A 23,041-nucleotide genomic window follows, 5' to 3' on the forward strand; every position below is an offset into this window, starting at 1 on the left:
CCACCTGAAACAGACCACCTGGGGAGAGGACACATACTGAAACAGACCACCTGGGGAGAGGACACATACTGAAACAGACCACCTGGGGAGAGGACACATACTGAAACAGACCACCAGGGGGAGAGGACACATACTGAAACAGACCACCTGGGGAGAGGACACATACTGAAACAGACCACCTGGGAGAGAGGACACATACTGAAACAGACCACCTGGGAGATAGGACACATACTGAAACAGACCACCTGGGAGAGGGACACATACTGAAACAGACCACCTGGGGAGAGGACACATACTGAAACAGACCACCTGGGGAGAGGACACATACTGAAACAGACCACCTGGGGGAGAGGACACATACTGAAACAGACCACCTGGGGAGAGGACACACACTGAAACAGACCACCTGGGAGAGGAGGACACATACTGAAACAGACCACCTGGGAGAGAGGACACATACTGAAACAGACCACCTGGGGGAGAGGACACATACTGAAACAGACCACCTGGGGAGAGGACACATACTGAAACAGACCACCTGGGGGAGGACACATACTGAAACAGACCCCTGGGGGAGAGGACACATACTGAAACATACCACCTGGGGAGAGGACACATACTGAAACAGACCACCTGGGGAGAGGACACATACTGAAACAGACCACCTGGGGGAGAGAATACAACTTCTGCACTCAGACCAACAACCCGGTCGCATTCCGGGGAGAGGACACATACTGAAACAGACCACCTCCACAGGTAGTATGGGAGAGAGGACACATTTTAATTTCATTTCATTACAGCACAACGGTTTGATTTGCTTGATCGTAGCTAGCTACATAGCTAGCTACATAGCCATTTTAATCTTTGTATCAAAGATAATTGTGTAGTCTAGAGCTAGCTACATATTTTCTAATTGGTCAGCTTTTCTAGCCAGCCAGCTTTGTCGTTCTTTTAACGCAACGTAACGTAATCAACACTGCTAGCTAGCCAGCTAGCCCCGAATAGTAGCACTGTAGAAACTATTACACTCAACGGAACGACTTGATTAGTGTAGTGTCAACAACGCAGCTACTGCCAGCTAGCCTACTTCAGCAGTACTGTATCATTTTAATCATTTTAGTCAATAAGATTCTTGCTACGTAAGCTTAACTTTCTGAACATTCGAGACGTGTAGTCCACTTGTCATTCAATCTCCTTGCATTAGCGTAGCCTCTTCTGTAGCCTGTCAACTATGTGTCTGTCTATCCCTGTTCTCTCCTCTCTGCACAGACCATACAAACGCTCCACACCGCGTGGCCGCGGCCACCTAATCTGGTGGTCCCAGCGCGTACGACCCACGTGGAGTTCCAGGTCTCCGGTAGCCTCTGGAACTGCCGATCTGCGGCCAACAAGGCAGAGTTCATCTCAGCCTATGCCTCCCTCCAGTCCCTCGACTTCTTGGCACTGACGGAAACATGGATCACCACAGATAACACTGCTACTCCTACTGCTCTCTCCTCGTCCGCCCACGTGTTCTCGCACACCCCGAGAGCTTCTGGTCAGCGGGGTGGTGGCACCGGGATCCTCATCTCTCCCAAGTGGTCGTTCTCTCTTTCTCCCCTTACCCATCTGTCTATCGCCTCCTTTGAATTCCATGCTGTCACAGTTACCAGCCCTTTCAAGCTTAACATCCTTATCATTTATCGCCCTCCAGGTTCCCTTGGAGAGTTCATCAATGAGCTTGATGCCTTGATAAGCTCCTTTCCTGAGGACGGCTCACCTCTCACAGTTCTGGGCGACTTTAACCTCCCCACGTCTACCTTTGACTCATTCCTCTCTGCCTCCTTCTTTCCACTCCTCTCCTCTTTGACCTCACCCTCTCACCTTCCCCCCTACTCACAAGGCAGGCAATACGCTTGACCTCATCTTTACTAGATGCTGTTCTTCCACTAACCTCATTACAACTCCCCTCCAAGTCTCCGACCACTACCTTGTATCCTTTTCCCTCTCGCTCTCATCCAACACTTCCCACACTGCCCCTACTCAGATGGTATCGCGCCGTCCCAACCTTCGCTCTCTCTCCCCCCGCTACTCTCTCCTCTTCCATCCTATCATCTCTTCCCTCTGCTCAAACCTTCTCCAACCTATCTCCTGATTCTGCCTCTTCAACCCTCCTCTCCTCCCTTTCTGCATCCTTTGACTCTCTATGTCCCCTATCCTCCAGGCCGGCTCGGTCCTCCCCCCGCTCCGTGGCTCGACGACTCATTGCGAGCTCACAGAACAGGGCTCCGGGCAGCCGAGCGGAAATGGAGGAAAACTCGCCTCCCTGCGGACCTGGCATCCTTTCACTCCCTCCTCTCTACATTTTCCTCCTCTGTCTCTGCTGCTAAAGCCACTTTCTACCATTCTAAATTCCAAGCATCTGCCTCTAACCCTAGGAAGCTCTTTGCCACCTTCTCCTCCCTCCTGAATCCTCCTCCCCCTCCTCCCTCTCTGCAGATGACTTCGTCAACCATTTTGAAAAGAAGGTCGACGACATCCGATCCTCGTTTGCTAAGTCAAACGACACCGCTGGTTCTGCTCACACTGCCCTACCCTATGCTCTGACCTCTTTCTCCCCTCTCTCTCCAGATGAAATCTCGCGTCTTGTGACGGCCGGCCGCCCAACAACCTGCCCGCTTGACCCTATCCCCTCCTCTCTTCTCCAGACCATTTCCGGAGACCTTCTCCCTTACCTCACCTCGCTCATCAACTCATCCCTGACCGCTGGCTACGTCCCTTCCGTCTTCAAGAGAGCGAGAGTTGCACCCCTTCTGAAAAAACCTACACTCGATCCCTCCGACGTCAACAACTACAGACCAGTATCCCTTCTCTCTTTTCTCTCCAAAACTCTTGAGCGTGCCGTCCTTGGCCAGCTCTACCGCTATCTCTCTCAGAATGACCTTCTTGATCCAAATCAGTCAGGTTTCAAGACTAGTCATTCAACTGAGACTGCTCTTCTCTGTATCACGGAGGCGCTCCGCACTGCTAAAGCTAACTCTCTCTCCTCTGCTCTCATCCTTCTAGACCTATCGGCTGCCTTCGATACTGTGAACCATCAGATCCTCCTCTCCACCCTCTCCGAGTTGGGCATCTCCGGCGCGGTCCATGCTTGGATTGCGTCCTACCTGACAGGTCGCTCCTACCAGGTGGCGTGGCGAGAATCTGTCTCCTCACCACGCGCTCTCACCACTGGTGTCCCCCAGGGCTCTGTTCTAGGCCCTCTCTTATTCTCGCTATACACCAAGTCACTTGGCTCTGTCATAACCTCACATGGTCTCTCCTATCATTGCTATGCAGACGACACACAATTAATCTTCTCCTTTCCCCCTTCTGATGACCAGGTGGCGAATCGCATCTCTGCATGTCTGGCAGACATATCAGTGTGGATGACGGATCACCACCTCAAGCTGAACCTCGGCAAGACGGAGCTGCTCTTCCTCCCGGGGAAGGACTGCCCGTTCCATGATCTCGCCATCACGGTTGACAACTCCATTGTGTCCTCCTCCCAGAGCGCGAAGAACCTTGGCGTGATCCTGGACAACACTCTGTCGTTCTCAACTAACATCAAGGCGGTGTCCCGTTCCTGTAGGTTCATGCTCTACAACATCCGCAGAGTACGACCCTGCCTCACACAGGAAGCGGCGCAGGTCCTAATCCAGGCACTTGTCATCTCCCGTCTGGATTACTGCAACTCGCTGTTGGCTGGGCTCCCTGACTGTGCCATTAAACCCCTACAACTCATCCAGAACGCCGCAGCCCGTCTGGTGTTCAACCTTCCCAAGTTCTCTCACGTCACCCCGCTCCTCCGCTCTCTCCACTGGCTTCCAGTTGAAGCTCGCATCCGCTACAAGACCATGGTGCTTGCCTACGGAGCTGTGAGGGGAACGGCACCTCAGTACCTCCAGGCTCTGATCAGGCCCTACACCCAAACAAGGGCACTGCGTTCATCCACCTCTGGCCTGCTCGCCTCCCTACCACTGAGGAACTACAGTTCCCGCTCAGCCCTGTCAAAACTGTTCGCTGCTCTGGCCCCCAATGGTGGAACAAACTCCCTCACGACGCCAGGACAGCGGAGTCAATCACCACCTTCCGGAGACACCTGAAACCCCACCTCTTCAAGGAATACCTAGGATAGGGTAAGTAATCCTTCTCACCCCCCTGAAAAGGATTTAGATGCGCTATTGTAAAGTGGCTGTTCCACTGGATGTCATAAGGTGTATGCACCAATTTGTAAGTCGCTCTGGACAAGAGCGTCTGCTAAATGACTTAAAATGTAAATGTAAAATCAGAGGACACATACTGAAACAGACCACCTGGGGAAGAGGACACATACTGAAACATACCACCTGGAGTAGAGGACACATACTGAAACAGACCACCTGGGAGAGAGGACACATACTGAAACAGACCACCTGGTGGAGAGGACACATACTGAAACAGAACACCTGGGGAGAGGACACATACTGAAACAGACCACCTGGGGGAGAGGACACATACTGGAACAGACCACCTGGGGTAGAGGACATATACTGAAACATACCACCTGGAGTAGAGGACACATACTGAAACATACCACCTGGGGAGAGGACACATACTGGAACAGACCACCTGGGAGAGAGGACACATACTGAAACAGACCACCTGGGAGAGAGGACACATACTGAAACAGACCACCTGGGAGAGAGGACAGACATACTGGAACAGACCACCTGGGGAGAGGACACATACTGGAACAGACCACCTGGGAGAGAGGACACATACTGAAACAGACCACCTGGGGAGAGGACACATACTGAAACAGACACCTGGGATACTGAAACAGACCACCTGGTGGAGAGGACACATACTGAAACAGACCACCTGGGGGAGAGGACACATACTGAAACAGACCACCTGGGGGAGAGGACACATACTGAAACAGACCACCTGGGAGTAGAGGACACATACTGAAACATACCACCTGGAGTAGAGGACACATACTGAAACAGACCACCTGGGAGAGAGGACACATACTGAAACAGACCACCTGGGAGAGAGGACACATACTGAAACAGACCACCTGGGGAGAGGACACATACTGAAACAGACCACCTGGGGGAGAGGACACATACTGAAACAGACCACCTGGGAGAGAGGACACATACTGAAACAGACCACCTGGGGGAGAGGACACATACTGAAACAGACCACCTGGGAGAGAGGACACATACTGAAACAGACCACCTGGGAGAGAGGACACATACTGAAACAGACCACCTGGGAGAGAGGACACATACTGAAACAGACCACCTGGGGAGAGGACACATACTGAAACAGACCACCTGGGGAGAGGACACATACTGAAACAGACCACCTGGGGAGAGGACACATACTGAAACAGACCACCTGGGGGAGAGGACACATACTGAAACAGACCACCTGGGAGAGAGGACACATACTGAAACAGACCACCTGGGAGAGAGGACACATACTGAAACAGACCACCTGGGAGAGAGGACACATACTGAAACAGACCACCTGGGAGAGAGGACACATACTGAAACAGACCACCTGGGGAGAGGACACATACTGAAACAGACCACCTGGGGAGAGGACACATACTGAAACAGACCACCTGGGGAGAGGACACATACTGAAACAGACCACCTGGGGAGAGGACACATACTGAAACAGACCACCTGGGGAGAGGACACATACTGAAACAGACCACCTGGGGAGAGGACACATACTGAAACAGACCACCTGGGGGAGGACACATACTGAAACAGACCACCTGGGGAGAGGACACATACTGAAACAGACCACCTGGGGAGAGGACACATACTGAAACAGACCACCTGGGGAGAGGACACATACTGAAACAGACCACCTGGGAGAGAGGACACATACTGAAACAGACCACCTGGGAGAGAGGACACATACTGAAACAGACCACCTGGGGAGAGGACACATACTGAAACAGACCACCTGGGGAGAGGGACACATACTGAAACAGACCACCTGGGAGAGAGGACACATACTGAAACAGATCACCTGGGAGAGGGACACATACTGAAACAGACCACCTGGGGAGAGGACACATACTGAAACAGACCACCTGGGGAGAGGACACATACTGAAACAGACCACCTGGGGAGAGGACACATACTGAAACAGACCACCTGGGGAGAGGACACATACTGAAACAGACCACCTGGAGGGAGGACACATACTGAAACAGACCACCTGGGGTAGAGGACACATACTGAAACAGACCACCTGGGAGAGGACACATACTGAAACAGACCACCTGGGAGAGAGGACACATACTGAAACAGACCACCTGGGAGAGAGGACACATACTGAAACAGACCACCTGGGAGAGAGGACACATACTGAAACAGACCACCTGGGAGAGAGGACACATACTGAAACAGACCACCTGGGGTAGAGGACACATACTGAAACAGACCACCTGGGGTAGAGGACACATACTGAAACAGACCACCTGGGGGAGAGGACACATACTGAAACAGACCACCTGGGGGAGAGGACACATACTGAAACAGACCACCTGGGGGAGGACACATACTGGAAACAGACCACCTGGGGAGAGGACACATACTGAAACAGACCACCTGGGAGAGGACACATACTGAAACAGACCACCTGGGAGAGAGGACACATACTGAAACAGACCACCTGGGGAGAGGACACATACTGAAACAGACCACCTGGGAGAGGACACATACTGAAACAGACCACCTGGGGGAGAGGACACATACTGAAACAGACCACCTGGGGAGAGGACACATACTGAAACAGACCACCTGGGAGAGAGGACACATACTGAAACAGACCACCTGGGGATAGAGGACACATACTGAAACAGACCACCTGGGGAGAGGACACATACTGAAACAGACCACCTGGGGAGAGGACACATACTGAAACAGACCACCTGGGGAGAGGACACATACTGAAACAGACCACCTGGGGAGAGAGGACACATACTGAAACAGACCACCTGGGGAGAGGACACATACTGAAACAGACCACCTGGGGAGAGGACACATACTGAAACAGACCACCTGGGGGATAGAGGACACATACTGAAACAGACCACCTGGGGAGAGGACACATACTGAAACAGACCACCTGGGACCACCTGGGAGAGAGGACACATACTGAAACAGACCACCTGGGGAGAGGACACATACTGAAACAGACCACCTGGGAGAGAGGACACATACTGAAACAGACCACCTGGGAGAGAGGACACATACTGAAACAGACCACCTGGGGAGAGGACACATACTGAAACAGACCACCTGGGGGAGAGGACACATACTGAAACAGACCACCTGGGGAGAGGACACATACTGAAACAGACCACCTGGGGAGAGGACACATACTGAAACAGACCCCCTGGGGGAGAGGACACATACTGAAACAGACCACCTGGGGGAGAGGACACATACTGGGGAAACAGACCCACCTGGGGAGAGGACACATACTGAAACAGACCACCTGGGAGAGAGGACACATACTGAAACAGACCACCTGGGGAGAGGACACATACTGAAACAGACCACCTGGGGAGAGGACACATACTGAAACAGACCACCTGGGGAGAGGACACATACTGAAACAGACCACCTGGGAGAGGGACACATACTGAAACAGACCACCTGGGACCACCTGGGGAGGACACATACTGAAACAGACCACCTGGGAGAGAGGACACATACTGAAACAGACCACCTGGGAGAGAGGACACATACTGAAACAGACCACCTGGGGAGAGGACACATACTGAAACAGACCACCTGGGAGAGAGGACACATACTGAAACAGACCACCTGGGGGAGAGGACACATACTGAAACAGACCACCTGGGAGAGAGGACACATACTGAAACAGACCACCTGGGGGAGAGGACACATACTGAAACAGACCACCTGGGAGAGAGGACACATACTGAAACAGACCACCTGGGGGAGAGGACACATACTGAAACAGACCACCTGGGAGAGGACACATACTGGAACAGACCACCTGGGGGAGAGGACACATACTGAAACAGACCACCTGGGAGAGAGGACACATACTGAAACAGACCACCTGGGAGAGAGGACACATACTGAAACAGACCACCTGGGAGAGAGGACACATACTGAAACAGACCACCTGGGAGAGAGGACACATACTGAAACAGACCACCTGGGGGAGAGGACACATACTGAAACAGACCACCTGGGAGAGAGGACACATACTGAAACAGACCACCTGGGGAGAGGACACATACTGAAACAGACCACCTGGGGAGACCAGACCACCTGGGGAGAGAGGACACATACTGAAACAGACCACCTGGGGGAGAGGACACATACTGAAACAGACCACCTGGGAGAGGGACACATACTGAAACAGACCACCTGGGAGAGAGGACACATACTGAAACAGACCACCTGGGAGAGAGGACACATACTGAAACAGACCACCTGGGAGAGGACACATACTGAAACAGACCACCTGGGAGAGAGGACACATACTGAAACAGACCACCTGGGAGAGGACACATACTGAAACAGACCACCTGGGGGAGAGGACACATACTGAAACAGACCACCTGGGGAGAGGACACATACTGAAACAGACCACCTGGGAGAGAGGACACATACTGAAACAGACCACCTGGGAGAGAGGACACATACTGAAACAGACCACCTGGGGAGAGGACACATACTGAAACAGACCACCTGGGGGAGAGGACACATACTGAAACAGACCACCTGGGAGAGAGGACACATACTGAAACAGACCACCTGGGGAGAGGACACATACTGAAACAGACCACCTGGGAGAGAGGACACATACTGAAACAGACCACCTGGGAGAGGACACATACTGAAACAGACCACCTGGGGAGAGGACACATACTGAAACAGACCACCTGGGGAGAGGACACATACTGAAACAGACCACCTGGGGAGAGGACACATACTGAAACAGACCACCTGGGGAGAGGACACATACTGAAACAGACCACCTGGGGAGAGGACACATACTGAAACAGACCACCTGGGGAGAGGACACATACTGAAACAGACCACCTGGGGAGAGGACACATACTGAAACAGACCACCTGGGAGAGAGGAAACAGACCACCTGGGGACACATACTGAAACAGACCACCTGGGGAGAGGACACATACTGAAACAGACCACCTGGGGAGAGGACACATACTGAAACAGACCACCTGGGGGAGAGGACACATACTGAAACAGACCACCTGGGGGAGAGGACACATACTGAAACAGACCACCTGGGAGAGAGGACACATACTGAAACAGACCACCTGGGAGAGGACACATACTGAAACAGACCACCTGGGGAGAGGACACATACTGAAACAGACCACCTGGGGAGAGGACACATACTGAAACAGACCACCTGGGGAGAGGACACATACTGAAACAGACCACCTGGGGAGAGGACACATACTGAAACAGACCACCTGGGGAGAGGACACATACTGAAACAGACCACCTGGGGAGAGGACACATACTGAAACAGACCACCTGGGGAGAGGACACATACTGAAACAGACCACCTGGGAGAGAGGACACATACTGAAACAGACCACCTGGGAGAGAGGACACATACTGAAACAGACCACCTGGGGGAGAGGACACATACTGAAACAGACCACCTGGGGGAGAGGACACATACTGAAACAGACCACCTGGGGAGAGGACACATACTGAAACAGACCCCTGGGGACACATACTGAAACAGACCACCTGGGGGAGAGGACACATACTGAAACAGACCACCTGGGGAGAGGACACATACTGAAACAGACCACCTGGGAGAGGACACATACTGAAACAGACCACCTGGGATAGAGGACACATACTGAAACAGACCACCTGGGAGAGGACACATACTGAAACAGACCACCTGGGAGAGAGGACACATACTGAAACAGACCACCTGGGGGAGAGGACACATACTGAAACAGACCACCTGGGGGAGGACACATACTGAAACAGACCACCTGGGGGAGAGGACACATACTGAAACAGACCACCTGGGGGAGAGGACACATACTGAAACAGACCACCTGGGGAGAGGACACATACTGAAACAGACCCCCTGGGGGAGAGGACACATACTGAAACAGACCACCTGGGAGAGAGGACACATACTGAAACAGACCACCTGGGGAGAGGACACATACTGAAACAGACCACCTGGGGAGAGGACACATACTGAAACAGACCACCTGGGGAGAGAGGACACATACTGAAACAGACCACCTGGGAGAGGGACACATACTGAAACAGACCACCTGGGAGAGAGGACACATACTGAAACAGACCACCTGGGGGAGAGGACACATACTGAAACAGACCACCTGGGGAGAGGACACATACTGAAACAGACCACCTGGGAGAGAGGACACATACTGAAACAGACCCCCTGGGGGAGAGGACACATACTGAAACAGACCACCTGGGTGAGAGGACACATACTGAAACAGACCACCTGGGAGAGGACACATACTGAAACAGACCACCTGGGAGAGGACACATACTGAAACAGACCACCTGGGAGAGAGGACACATACTGAAACAGACCACCTGGGGGAGAGGACACATACTGAAACAGACCACCTGGGAGAGAGGACACATACTGAAACAGACCACCTGGGGAGAGGACACATACTGAAACAGACCACCTGGGAGAGAGGACACATACTGAAACAGACCACCTGGGGGAGAGGACACATACTGAAACAGACCACCTGGGGGAGAGGACACATACTGAAACAGACCACCTGGGAGAGAGGACACATACTGAAACAGACCACCTGGGGAGAGGACACATACTGAAACAGACCACCTGGGGGAGAGGACACATACTGAAACAGACCACCTGGGGGAGAGGACACATACTGAAACAGACCACCTGGGAGAGAGGACACATACTGAAACAGACCACCTGGGAGAGGACACATACTGAAACAGACCACCTGGGGAGAGGACACATACTGAAACAGACCACCTGGGAGAGAGGACACATACTGAAACAGACCACCTGGGAGAGAGGACACATACTGAAACAGACCACCTGGGAGAGAGGACACATACTGAAACAGACCCCCACATGGGGGGAGAGGACAGAAACAGACCACCTGGGAGAGAGGACACATACTGAAACAGACCACCTGGGAGAGAGGACACATACTGAAACAGACCACCTGGGAGAGAGGACACATACTGAAACAGACCACCTGGGAGAGAGGACACATACTGAAACAGACCACCTGGGAGAGAGGACACATACTGAAACAGACCACCTGGGGAGAGGACACATACTGAAACAGACCACCTGGGAGAGAGGACACATACTGAAACAGACCACCTGGGGGAGAGGACACATACTGAAACAGACCACCTGGGGGAGAGGACACATACTGAAACAGACCACCTGGGGGAGAGGACACATACTGAAACAGACCACCTGGGGAGAGGACACATACTGAAACAGACCACCTGGGAGAGAGGACACATACTGAAACAGACCACCTGGGGAGAGGACACATACTGAAACAGACCACCTGGGAGAGAGACCACCTGGGGAGACACATACTGAAACAGACCACCTGGGGGAGAGGACACATACTGAAACAGACCACCTGGGGAGAGGACACATACTGAAACAGACCACCTGGGAGAGAGGACACATACTGAAACAGACCACCTGGGGGAGAGGACACATACTGAAACAGACCACCTGGGGAGAGGACACATACTGAAACAGACCACCTGGGAGAGAGGACACATACTGAAACAGACCACCTGGGGAGAGGACACATACTGAAACAGACCACCTGGGGACACATACTGAAACAGACCACCTGGGGAGAGGACACATACTGAAACAGACCACCTGGGAGAGAGGACACATACTGAAACAGACCACCTGAGAGGACACATACTGAAACAGACCACCTGGGAGAGGACACATACTGAAACAGACCACCTGGGGACCACCTGAGGGACACATACTGAAACAGACCACCTGGGAGAGAGGACACATACTGAAACAGACCACCTGGGAGAGAGGACACATACTGAAACAGACCACCTGGGAGAGAGGACACATACTGAAACAGACCACCTGGGGAACAGACCACCTGGGGAGAGGACACATACTGAAACAGACCACCTGGGAGAGAGGACACATACTGAAACAGACCACCTGGGGAGAGGACACATACTGAAACAGACCACCTGGGGAGAGGACACATACTGAAACAGACCACCTGGGGGAGAGGACACATACTGAAACAGACCACCTGGGGAGAGGACACATACTGAAACAGACCACCTGGGAGAGGACACATACTGAAACAGACCACCTGGGAGAGGGACACATACTGAAACAGACCACCTGGGAGGACACATACTGAGGACACATACTGAAACAGACCACCTGGGGAGAGAGGACACATACTGAAACAGACCACCTGGGAGAGGGACACATACTGAAACAGACCACCTGGGGAGAGGACACATACTGAAACAGACCACCTGGGGAGAGGACACATACTGAAACAGACCACCTGGGGGAGAGGACACATACTGAAATAGACCACCTGGGGGAGTGGACACATACTGAAACAGACCACCTGGGACAGAAGACACATACTGAAATAGACCACCTGGGGGAGAGGACACATACTGAAATAGACCACCTGTGGGAGAGGACACATACTGAAACAGACCACCTGGGAGAGAGGACACATACTGAAACAGACCACATACTGAAACAGACCACCTGGAGGAGAGGACACATACTGAAACAGACCACCTGGGAGAGAGGACACATACTGAAACAGACCACCTGGGGAGAGGACACATACTGAAACAGACCACCTGGGGAGAGGACACATACTGAAACAGACCACCTGGGGGAGAGGACACATACTGAAACAGACCACCTGGGAGAGAGGACACATACTGAAACAGACCACCTGGGAGAGGACACATACTGAAACAGACCACCTGGGGGAGAGGACACATACTGAAACAGACCACCTGGGAGAGAGGACACATACTGAAACAGACCACCTGGGGAGAGGACACATACTGAAACAGACCACCTGGGAGAGAGGACACATACTGAAACAGACCACCTGGGGAGAGGACACATACTGAAACAGACCACCTGGGAGAGAGGACACATACTGAAACAGACCACCTGGGAGAGAGGACACATACTGAAACAGACCACCTGGGGAGAGGACACATACTGAAACAGACCACCTGGGAGAGAGGACACATACTGAAACAGACCACCTGGGAGAGGGACACATACTGAAACAGACCACCTGGGGGGAGAGAGGACACATACTGAAACAGACCACCTGGGGAGGACACATACTGAAACAGACCACCTGGGAGAGAGGACACATACTGAAACAGACCACCTGGGGAGAGGACACATACTGAAACAGACCACCTGGGAGAGAGGACACATACTGAAACAGACCACCTGGGAGAGAGGACACATACTGAAACAGACCACCTGGGGAGAGGACACATACTGAAACAGACCACCTGGGAGAGAGGACACATACTGAAACAGACCACCTGGGGAGGGACACATACTGAAACAGACCACCTGGGGAGAGGACACATACTGAAACAGACCACCTGGGAGAGAGGACACATACTGAAACAGACCACCTGGGAGAGGACACATACTGAAACAGACCACCTGGGAGAGAGGACACATACTGAAACAGACCACCTGGGGAGAGGACACATACTGAAACAGACCACCTGGGAGAGAGGACACATACTGAAACAGACCACCTGGGGAGAGGACACATACTGAAACAGACCACCTGGGAGAGAGGACACATACTGAAACAGACCACCTGGGGAGAGGACACATACTGAAACAGACCACCTGGGGAGAGGGACACATACTGAAACAGACCACCTGGGAGAGAGGACACATACTGAAACAGACCACCTGGGAGAGAGGACACATACTGAAACAGACCACCTGGGGGAGAGGACACATACTGAAACAGACCACCTGGGAGAGAGGACACATACTGAAACAGACCACCTGGGGAGAGGACACATACTGAAACAGACCACCTGGGGGAGAGGGACACATACTGAAACAGACCACCTGGGGAGAGGACACATACTGAAACAGACCACCTGGGAGAGAGGACACATACTGAAACAGACCACCTGGGGAGAGGACACATACTGAAACAGACCACCTGGGGAGAGGACACATACTGAAACAGACCACCTGGGAGAGAGGACACATACTGAAACAGACCACCTGGGAGAGAGGACACATACTGAAACAGACCACCTGGGAGAGAGGACACATACTGAAACAGACCACCTGGGGAGAGGACACATACTGAAACAGACCACCTGGGGAGAGGACACATACTGAAACAGACCACCTGGGAGAGAGGACACATGAAACAGACCACCTGGGGAGAGGACACATACTGACCAACAGACCCACCTGGGGAGAGGACACATACTGAAACAGACCACCTGGGGAGAGGACACATACTGAAACAGACCACCTGGGGGAGAGGACACATACTGAAACAGACCACCTGGGGAGAGGACACATACTGAAACAGACCACCTGGGAGAGGACACATACTGAAACAGACCACCTGGGGAGAGGACACATACTGAAACAGACCACCTGGGGGAGACACATACTGAAACAGGACACATACTGAAACAGACCACCTGGGGAGAGGACACATACTGAAACAGACCACCTGGGGAGAGGACACATACTGAAACAGACCACCTGGGGAGAGGACACATACTGAAACAGACCACCTGGGGGAGAGGACACATACTGAAACAGACCACCTGGGGAGAGGACACATACTGAAACAGACCACCTGGGGAGAGGACACATACTGAAACAGACCACCTGGGAGAGAGGACACATACTGAAACAGACCACCTGGGAGAGAGGACACATACTGAAACAGACCACCTGGGGGAGAGGACACATACTGAAACAGACCACCTGGGGGAGAGGACACATACTGAAACAGACCACCTGGGAGAGAGGACACATACTGAAACAGACCACCTGGGGGAGAGGACACATACTGAAACAGACCACCTGGGGGAGAGGACACATACTGAAACAGACCACCTGGGGAGAGGACACATACTGAAACAGACCACCTGGGGGAGAGGACACATACTGAAACAGACCACCTGGGGGAGAGGACACATACTGAAACAGACCCCCTGGGGTAGAGGACACATACTGAAACAGACCACCTGGGGTAGAGGACACATACTGAAACAGACCACCTGGGGGAGAGGACACATACTGAAACAGACCCCTGTAGTTAGTGTTCAGACGGGTTTTTCTTGTGTTATTTAGTTTCAGTTAGTTTTCAGACCTGATTGAATCGTTTTAGTGTTTGCTACAATAAGTAGCCTCGTTCATGGGAGGGTTGGAGACAGCTGCAGTGCATTAGGATAGTATTCAGACCCCTTGACTTTTTCCACATTTTGTTACGCTACAGCTTTTTTTCCTCTCATCAATCTACAATACCCCGCGGTGACAAATAAAAAACAGATATCATATTGTAATTCAGACCATTTACTCAGTCCATTGTTGAAGCACCTAATGGCAGCGATTATAGCCTTGAGTCTTCTTGGGTATGACGCTACAAGCTTGAAACACCTGTATTTGTGGAGTTTCTCCCATTCTTCTCTGCAGATCCTCTCAAGCTCTGGCAGATTGGAGGAGGAGCGTCGCTGCACAGCTATTTTCACGTCTCTCCAGAGATGTTCGATCGTGTTCAAGTCTGGGCTCTGGCTGGGTCAATCAAGAACATTCAGAGACTTGTCCCGAAGCCACTCCTGCGTTGTCTTGGCTCTGTGCTTAGGATCGTTGTCCTGTTGGAAGGTGAACCGTCGCCCCAGTCTGAGGTCCTGAGCGCTCTGGAGCAGGTTTTCATGATGCTACCACCACCATGCTTCACCGTAGTGATGGTGCCCCCACCACCATGCTTCACCGTAGGGATGGTGCCAGGTTTCCTCCAGACGTGACGCATGGCATTCAGGCCAAATGGTGCTATCTTGGTTTTATCAGAGTGGGAATCTTGTTTCTCATGGTCTGAGAGTTCCTTAGGTGCCTTTTGTCAAACTCCAAGAGGGCTTTCATGTGCCTTTTAATGAGGAGTGGGTTCCATCTGGCAACTCTACCATAAAGGCCTGATTGGTGGAGTGCTGCAGAGATGGTTGCCCTTCTGGAAGGTTCTCCCATCTCCACAGAGGAACTCTGGAACTCTGTCAGAGTGGCCATCGGGTTCTTTGTCACCTCCCTGACCAAGGCCCTTCTCCTCCAATTGCTCAGTTTGGCCGGGCGGCCGGCTCTAGGAAGAGTCTTGGTGGTTCCAAACTTCTTCCATTTATGAATGATGGAGGCCACTGTGTTCTTGGGGACCTTTAATGCTGCAGAATGATGGAGGCCACTGTGTTCTTGGGGACCTTTAATGCTGCAGAATGATGGAGGCCACTGTGTTCTTGGGGACCTTTAATGCTGCAGAATGATGGAGGCCACTGTGTTCTTGGGGACCTTTAATGCTGCAGTAATGTTTTGGTAACCCTTCCCCAGATCTGTGCCTCGACACAATCCTGTCTCGGAGCTCTACGGAAAATTCCTTCGACCTCATGTTTGGTTTTTGCTCAGACATGCACTGTCAACTGTGGGATCTTATATAAACAGGTGTGTGCCCTTTCCAAATCATGTCCAATGGTGGCCTGAATTGGTTCCCAATCGGAGACAGCTGTTTATCGTTGTCTCTGATTGGGGATCCTATTTTGGTTGCCATTTTTTCCATTTTGGTTTTGTGGGTTACTGTCTATGTGTAGTTGCCTGTCAGCACTCGTGTTAGATAGTGGCATGTTCGTTTTGTTTCTTTGTTTCGTGGTTTTCCTTCATTAAAAAGGAGAATGTATGCTTATCACGCTGCGCCTTGGTCCCATCAATATGATGAAACGTGACAGGTATTGTGTGTAGATTAATTAGGGGAAAAAAATGTAATTTCATCAGGCTGTAACGTAACAAAATGTGGAAAAAGGTCAAGTGGTCTGATGCTTTCTCAATGCACAATATGTGTTGTAGACCTATAGCAGGGGTATTTCAGTACTATTTATTAATGTGTTGTAGACCTATAGCAGGGTTATTTCAGTACTATTTATTAATGTGTTGTAGACCTATAGCAGGGGTATTTCAGTACTATTTATTCATGTGTTGTAGACCTATAGCAGGGGTATTTCAGTACTATTTATTCATGTGTTGTAGACCTATAGCAGGGGTATTTCAGTACTATTTATTCATGTGTTGTAGACCTATAGCAGGGGTATTTCAGTACTATTTATTCATGTGTTGTAGACCTATAGCAGGGGTATTTCAGTACTATTTATTCATGTGTTGTAGACCTATAGCAGGGGTATTTCAGTACTATTTATTCATGTGTTGTAGACCTATAGCAGGGGTATTTCAGTACTATTTATTCATGTGTTGTAGACCTATAGCAGGGGTATTTCAGTACTATTTATTCATGTGTTGTAGACCTATAGCAGGGGTATTTCAGTACTATTTATTCATGTGTTGTAGACCTATAGCAGGGGTATTTCAGTACTATTTATTAATGTGTTGTAGACCTATAGCAGGGGTATTTCAGTACTATTTATTAATGTGTTGTAGACCTATAGCAGGGGTATTTCAGTACTATTTATTCATGTGTTGTAGACCTATAGCAGGGGTATTTCAGTACTATTTATTCATGTGTTGTAGACCTATAGCAGGGGTATTTCAGTACTATTTATTCATGTGTTGTAGACCTACTATTTCAGTACTATTTATTCATGTGTTGTAGACCTATAGCAGGGGTATTTCAGTACTATTTATTCATGTGTTGTAGACCTATAGCAGGGGTATTTCAGTACTATTTATTCATGTGTTGTAGACCTATAGCAGGGGTATTTCAGTACTATTTATTCATGTGTTGTAGACCTATAGCAGGGGTATTTCAGTACTATTTATTAATGTGTTGTAGACCTATAGCAGGGGTATTTCAGTACTATTTATTCATGTGTTGTAGACCTATAGCAGGGGTATTTCAGTACTATTTATTCATGTGTTGTAGACCTATAGCAGGGGTATTTCAGTACTATTTATTAATGTGCTGTAGACCTATAGCAGGGGTATTTCAGTACTATTTATTCATGTGTTGTAGACCTATAGCAGGGGTATTTCAGTACTATTTATTAATGTGTTGTAGACCTACAGCAGGGGTATTTCAGTACTATTTATTAATGTGTTGTAGACCTATAGCAGGGGTATTTCAGTACTATTTATTCATGTGTTGTAGACCTATAGCAGGGGTATTTCAGTACTATTTATTAATGTGTTGTAGACCTACAGCAGGGGTATTTCAGTACTATTTATTAATGTGTTGTAGACCTATAGCAGGGGTATTTCAGTACTATTTATTCATGTGTTGTAGACCTACAGCAGGGGTATTTCAGTACTATTTATTCATGTGTTGTAGACCTATAGCAGGGGTATTTCAGTACTATTTATGCATGTGTTGTAGACCTACAGTGGGGCAAAAAAGTATTTAGTCAGCTACCAATTGTGCAAGTTCTCCCACTTAAAAAGATGAGAGAGGCCTGTAATATCCATCATAGGTACACTTCAACTATGACAGACAAAATGAGGGAAAAAATCCAGAAAATCACATTGTAGGATTTTTAAAGGTCTGGATGGGTGTTGTCATTTATTGCCGTAGTAACAAACCCCAACCTGTTCACACCCTTCTTGTTTTTCAAAGAAAAAACATTTAGAGGGTTTAAAGCTCATTTTCTGTCATTCTAAACATTTTCCACATCTTACGTGTGTTCATATATTTATTTGACCTTTATTTAACTCGGCAAGTCAGTTAAGAACAAATTCTTATTTTCAATGACGGCCTGGGAACAGTGGGTTAACTGGCTGTTCAGGGGCAGAACGACAGAACGACCTTGTCAGCTCGGGGGTTTGAACTTGCAACCTTCCGGTTACTAGTCCAACGCTCTAACCACTAGACTACCCTGTGATACCAGGAGTCAAATCCTGACAACAATGAAATAACGTCCGTCTCACCATCACGTTATTCTGAAATGGTTTGTGGGTTCTGTTCAGATTGACTTTGAGGTTGTTAGGGGTTTTCCCCTGTTATCTCTGTTCCACACGTGCTGCCATCTTCTGACACCAAAATACATTTGCTTTTTGTCCAGCAATGTACTCAAAAATAATCCCAATTTGGGTTTAGCCTTTTGTGGTGTTTTTTTGTACTCCTATGGTCCGTGCTGATGTCTTCCCTGTTAGCTAGGGATAGCTGGGGATAGCTAGGGATAGCTGGGGATAGCTAGGGATAGCTGGGGATAGCTAGGGATAGCTGGGGATAGCTGGGGATAGCTGGGGATAGCTGGGGATAGCTGGGGATAGCTGGGGATAGCTAGGGATAGCTGGGGATAGCTAGGGATAGCTAGGGATAGCTGGGGATAGCTAGGGATAGCTGGGGATAGCTAGGGATAGCTAGGGATAGCTGGGGATAGCTAGGGATAGCTGGGGATAGCTAGGGATAGCTAGGCATAGCTGGGGATAGCTGGGGATAGCTGGTGATAGCTGGGGATAGCTAGGGATAGCTAGGGATAGCTGGGGATAGCTAGGGATAGCTGGGGATAGCTGGGGATAGCTAGGGATAGCTGGGGATAGCTAGGGATAGCTAGGGATAGCTGGGGATAGCTAGGGATAGCTAGGCATAGCTGGGGATAGCTGGGGATAGCTCGGGATAGCTAGGGTTGGCTGGGGATAGCTCGGGATAGCTAGGGTTGGCTGGGGATAGCTAGGGATAGCTAGGGTTAGCTGGGGATAGCTAGGGATAGCTGGGGATAGCTGGGGATAGCGATGCACCAGCCAGGTCTATTTGAAACTATCTACTAGCAGCATTTACCTGCAAGATTCAGAAGCTGGAAAACCTCATTATAAAAAAACTATTTTTAACCATTTAAAATTTAATCAGATTCTTGATATACCACACCTGTCAGGTGGATGAATTATCTTGGCCATGGAGAAATGATCACTAACAGGGATGGAAACAAATTTGTGCACAATATTTGAGAGAGATGAGCTTTTTGTGCGTATGGAACATTTCTGGGATCTTTTATTTCAGCTCATTACACACTGGGACATGTTGCGTTTATATTTTTGTTCAGTATACACTGAACAACTTTAGTGGGAAGACAGGACACTTTGTCATTACAGTGTAAACAAGTAGTAGTTTGGGTTTTTAGATATTACAATAGGGTTCAAAATCACTAGAGGTACTAAAGCTTGTAGTCTGGACCCATACCCTTTTGTACTGTATAAGGCAATTATCAGAATCGAAATGTCCACACGGCCACATTCTAGATCATTGGACCATTGGCGTTTATAGTTCTTGAATTCTTTCTGAGAATTCTTTCTGAGTGAGAATAACCAGAGGAGTTGGCAAGACAGTACAAAAATATCTAAATGTCCACACAGCCACATTCTAGATCATTGGACCATTGGCGTTTATAGTTCTTGAATTCTCTCTGAGAATTCTCTCTGAGTGAGAATAACCAGAGGAGTTGGCAAGACAGTAGAAAATATCCGACGCTAGGCTTAAGACATTGTGTGTGCATCATCACACTTGATCTCAGTGCTGTGCGAAAGTATTCATCCCCCTCTGCATTTTCCTATTTTGTTGCATTACAAACTGTAATTTAAATGGATTTGGGGGAGGGGGGGGCGTTTCATGTAATGGTCATACACAAAATAGTCAAAATTGGTGAAGTGAAATTTCAAAAAATTATCTGTTTAAAAATGTTTAAAAAACTGAAAAGTGGTACGTGCATATGTATTCACCCCCTTTGCTATGAAGCCCCTAAATAAGATCTGGTGCAACCAATTACCTTCAGAAGTCCCATAATTGGTTAAATAAAGTCCGCCTGTGTGCAATCTAAGTGTCACATGATCTGTCACATGATCTCAGTATGTATACACCTGTTCTGAAAGGCCCCAGAGTCTGCAACACCACCAAGCAAGTGGCACCACCAAGCAAGCGGCACCATGAAGACCAAGGAGCTCTCCAAACAGGTCAGGGACAAAGTTGTGGAGACGTACAGATCAGGGTTGAGTTATAAAAAATATCTGAAACTTTGAACATCCCACAAAGCACCATTACATCCATTATAAAGAAAATGGAAAGAATATGGCACCACAACAAACCTGCCAAGAGAGGGCTGCCCAACAAAACTCACAGACCAGGCAAGGAGGGCATTAAATCAGAGAGGCAACAAAACTCACGGACCAGGCAAGGAGGGCATTAAATCAGAGAGGCAACAAAGAGACCAATGATAAGCCTGAAGGAGCTGCAAAGCTCCACAGTGGAGATTGGAGTATCTGTCCATAGGACCACTTTAAGCCGTACCCTCCACAGAGCATTGACATTACATAAATAAATAAATTAGCAAACATGTTTGGTATTCGCCAAAAGGCATGTGGGAGACTCCCCAAACATATGGAAGAAGGTACTCTGGTCAGATGAGACTAAAATGTAGCTTTTTGGCCATCAAGGAAAACACTATGCCTGGCACAAACCCAACACCTCTCACAATCCCGAGAACCCCAGCTGTGGGGATGTTTTTCATCGGCAGGGACTGGTCAGAATTGAAGGAATGATGGATGGTGCTAAATACAGGGACATTCTTGAAGGAAACCTGTTTCAGTCTTCCAGAGATTTGAAACTGGGACAGAGGTTCACCTTCCAGCAAGACAATGACCCTAAGCATACTGTAAAAGCAACACGCAAGTGGTTTAAAGGGAAACATTTAAATGTCTTGGAATGGCCTAGTCAAAGCCCAGACAATTGAGAATCTGTGGTACTGGTCTGTGGTATGTTTTTCCATCGGCAGGGTCTGGGAAACTGGTCAGAATTGAAGGAATGATGGATGGTGCTAAATACAGGGAAATTCTTGAAGGAAACCTGTTTCAGTCTTCCAGAGATTTGAGACTGGGACGGAGGTTCACCTTCCAGCAGGACAATGACCCTAAGTATACTGCTAAAGCAACACTCGTGTGGTTTAAGGGGAAACATTTAAATGTATTGGAATGGCTTAGTCAAAGCCCAGACCTCAATTCAATTGAGAATCTTTGGTATGACTTAGAGATTTCTGTACACCAGCAGAACCCATCCAACTTGAATGAGCTGGATCAGTTGTGCCTTGAAGAATGGACAAACATCCCAATGGCTGGATGTGCCAAGCTCATAGAGACATACCCCAAGAGACTTGCAGCTGTAATTGCTGCAAAAGTGGGCTCTACAAAGTATTGACCTTGGGGGGTGAATAGTTATGGGCACTCAAATTGTCTGTTTTTTTGTTTTATTTCTTGTTTGCATCTTCAAAGTGGTAGGCATGTTGTCTAAATCAAACGATACAAACCCCTCCCCCCTAAAAAAAATAGATTTGAATTCCAAGTTTTCAGGCAACAAAACAGGAAAAATGTCAAGCGGGGGTGAATACTTTCGCAAGCCACTGTGTACCTTTAGGGATCTTGTAGACGACTTCTCCTGGCTGTCTCAGGTTCCGTAGAAGATAGTCACTGTGGACGTTGATAGCCATTCCCAGGAGAAACAGGGTTGAACCTGGGAAAATAAACACTTGTTTTTTTTTTTATCATTCCCAGGAGAAACATGGTTGAACCAAAATGACCCAATGGTTTCCTTACCCTGTCAGCGGTCTATGGCCAAGGTATGGCTGCATATCCAGGCTTTGGTTTAGTTTGCCTGGCGCTGTTCCCACATGCTAACGTTTTACCATTCGTGACACAAATCCCATTCATGCCATGGGACCGATATTAGCAT

The 23,041-nt window shown here is 49.4% G+C and overlaps 1 protein-coding gene and 1 long non-coding RNA gene across 3 annotated transcripts in view; both read right to left on the minus strand.

Moving 5' to 3' along the window:
* srd5a2b (steroid-5-alpha-reductase, alpha polypeptide 2b) overlaps window positions 1–23,041 on the minus strand; it is a 65,852-nt gene that overhangs the window by 8,930 nt on the left and 33,881 nt on the right. For both annotated transcript variants that reach the window (XM_052496393.1, XM_052496382.1), the window contains exon 4: window positions 22,721–22,822. In XM_052496393.1, coding sequence (XP_052352353.1) covers window positions 22,721–22,822 — 102 coding nt within the window. The remainder of the gene's footprint in view (window positions 1–22,720; window positions 22,823–23,041) is intronic.
* On the minus strand, window positions 186–7,131 carry LOC127915835 (uncharacterized). Its single transcript, XR_008092446.1, has 3 exons — window positions 7,092–7,131; window positions 6,735–6,798; window positions 186–245 (listed from the first exon to the last, which is right to left on the minus strand). It is a non-coding gene; the product is annotated as an uncharacterized LOC127915835 (long non-coding RNA).

This window comes from Oncorhynchus keta, chromosome 3, assembly GCF_023373465.1.
Source record: "Oncorhynchus keta strain PuntledgeMale-10-30-2019 chromosome 3, Oket_V2, whole genome shotgun sequence".
In the NCBI taxonomy this organism is placed as follows: domain Eukaryota; kingdom Metazoa; phylum Chordata; class Actinopteri; order Salmoniformes; family Salmonidae; genus Oncorhynchus; species Oncorhynchus keta.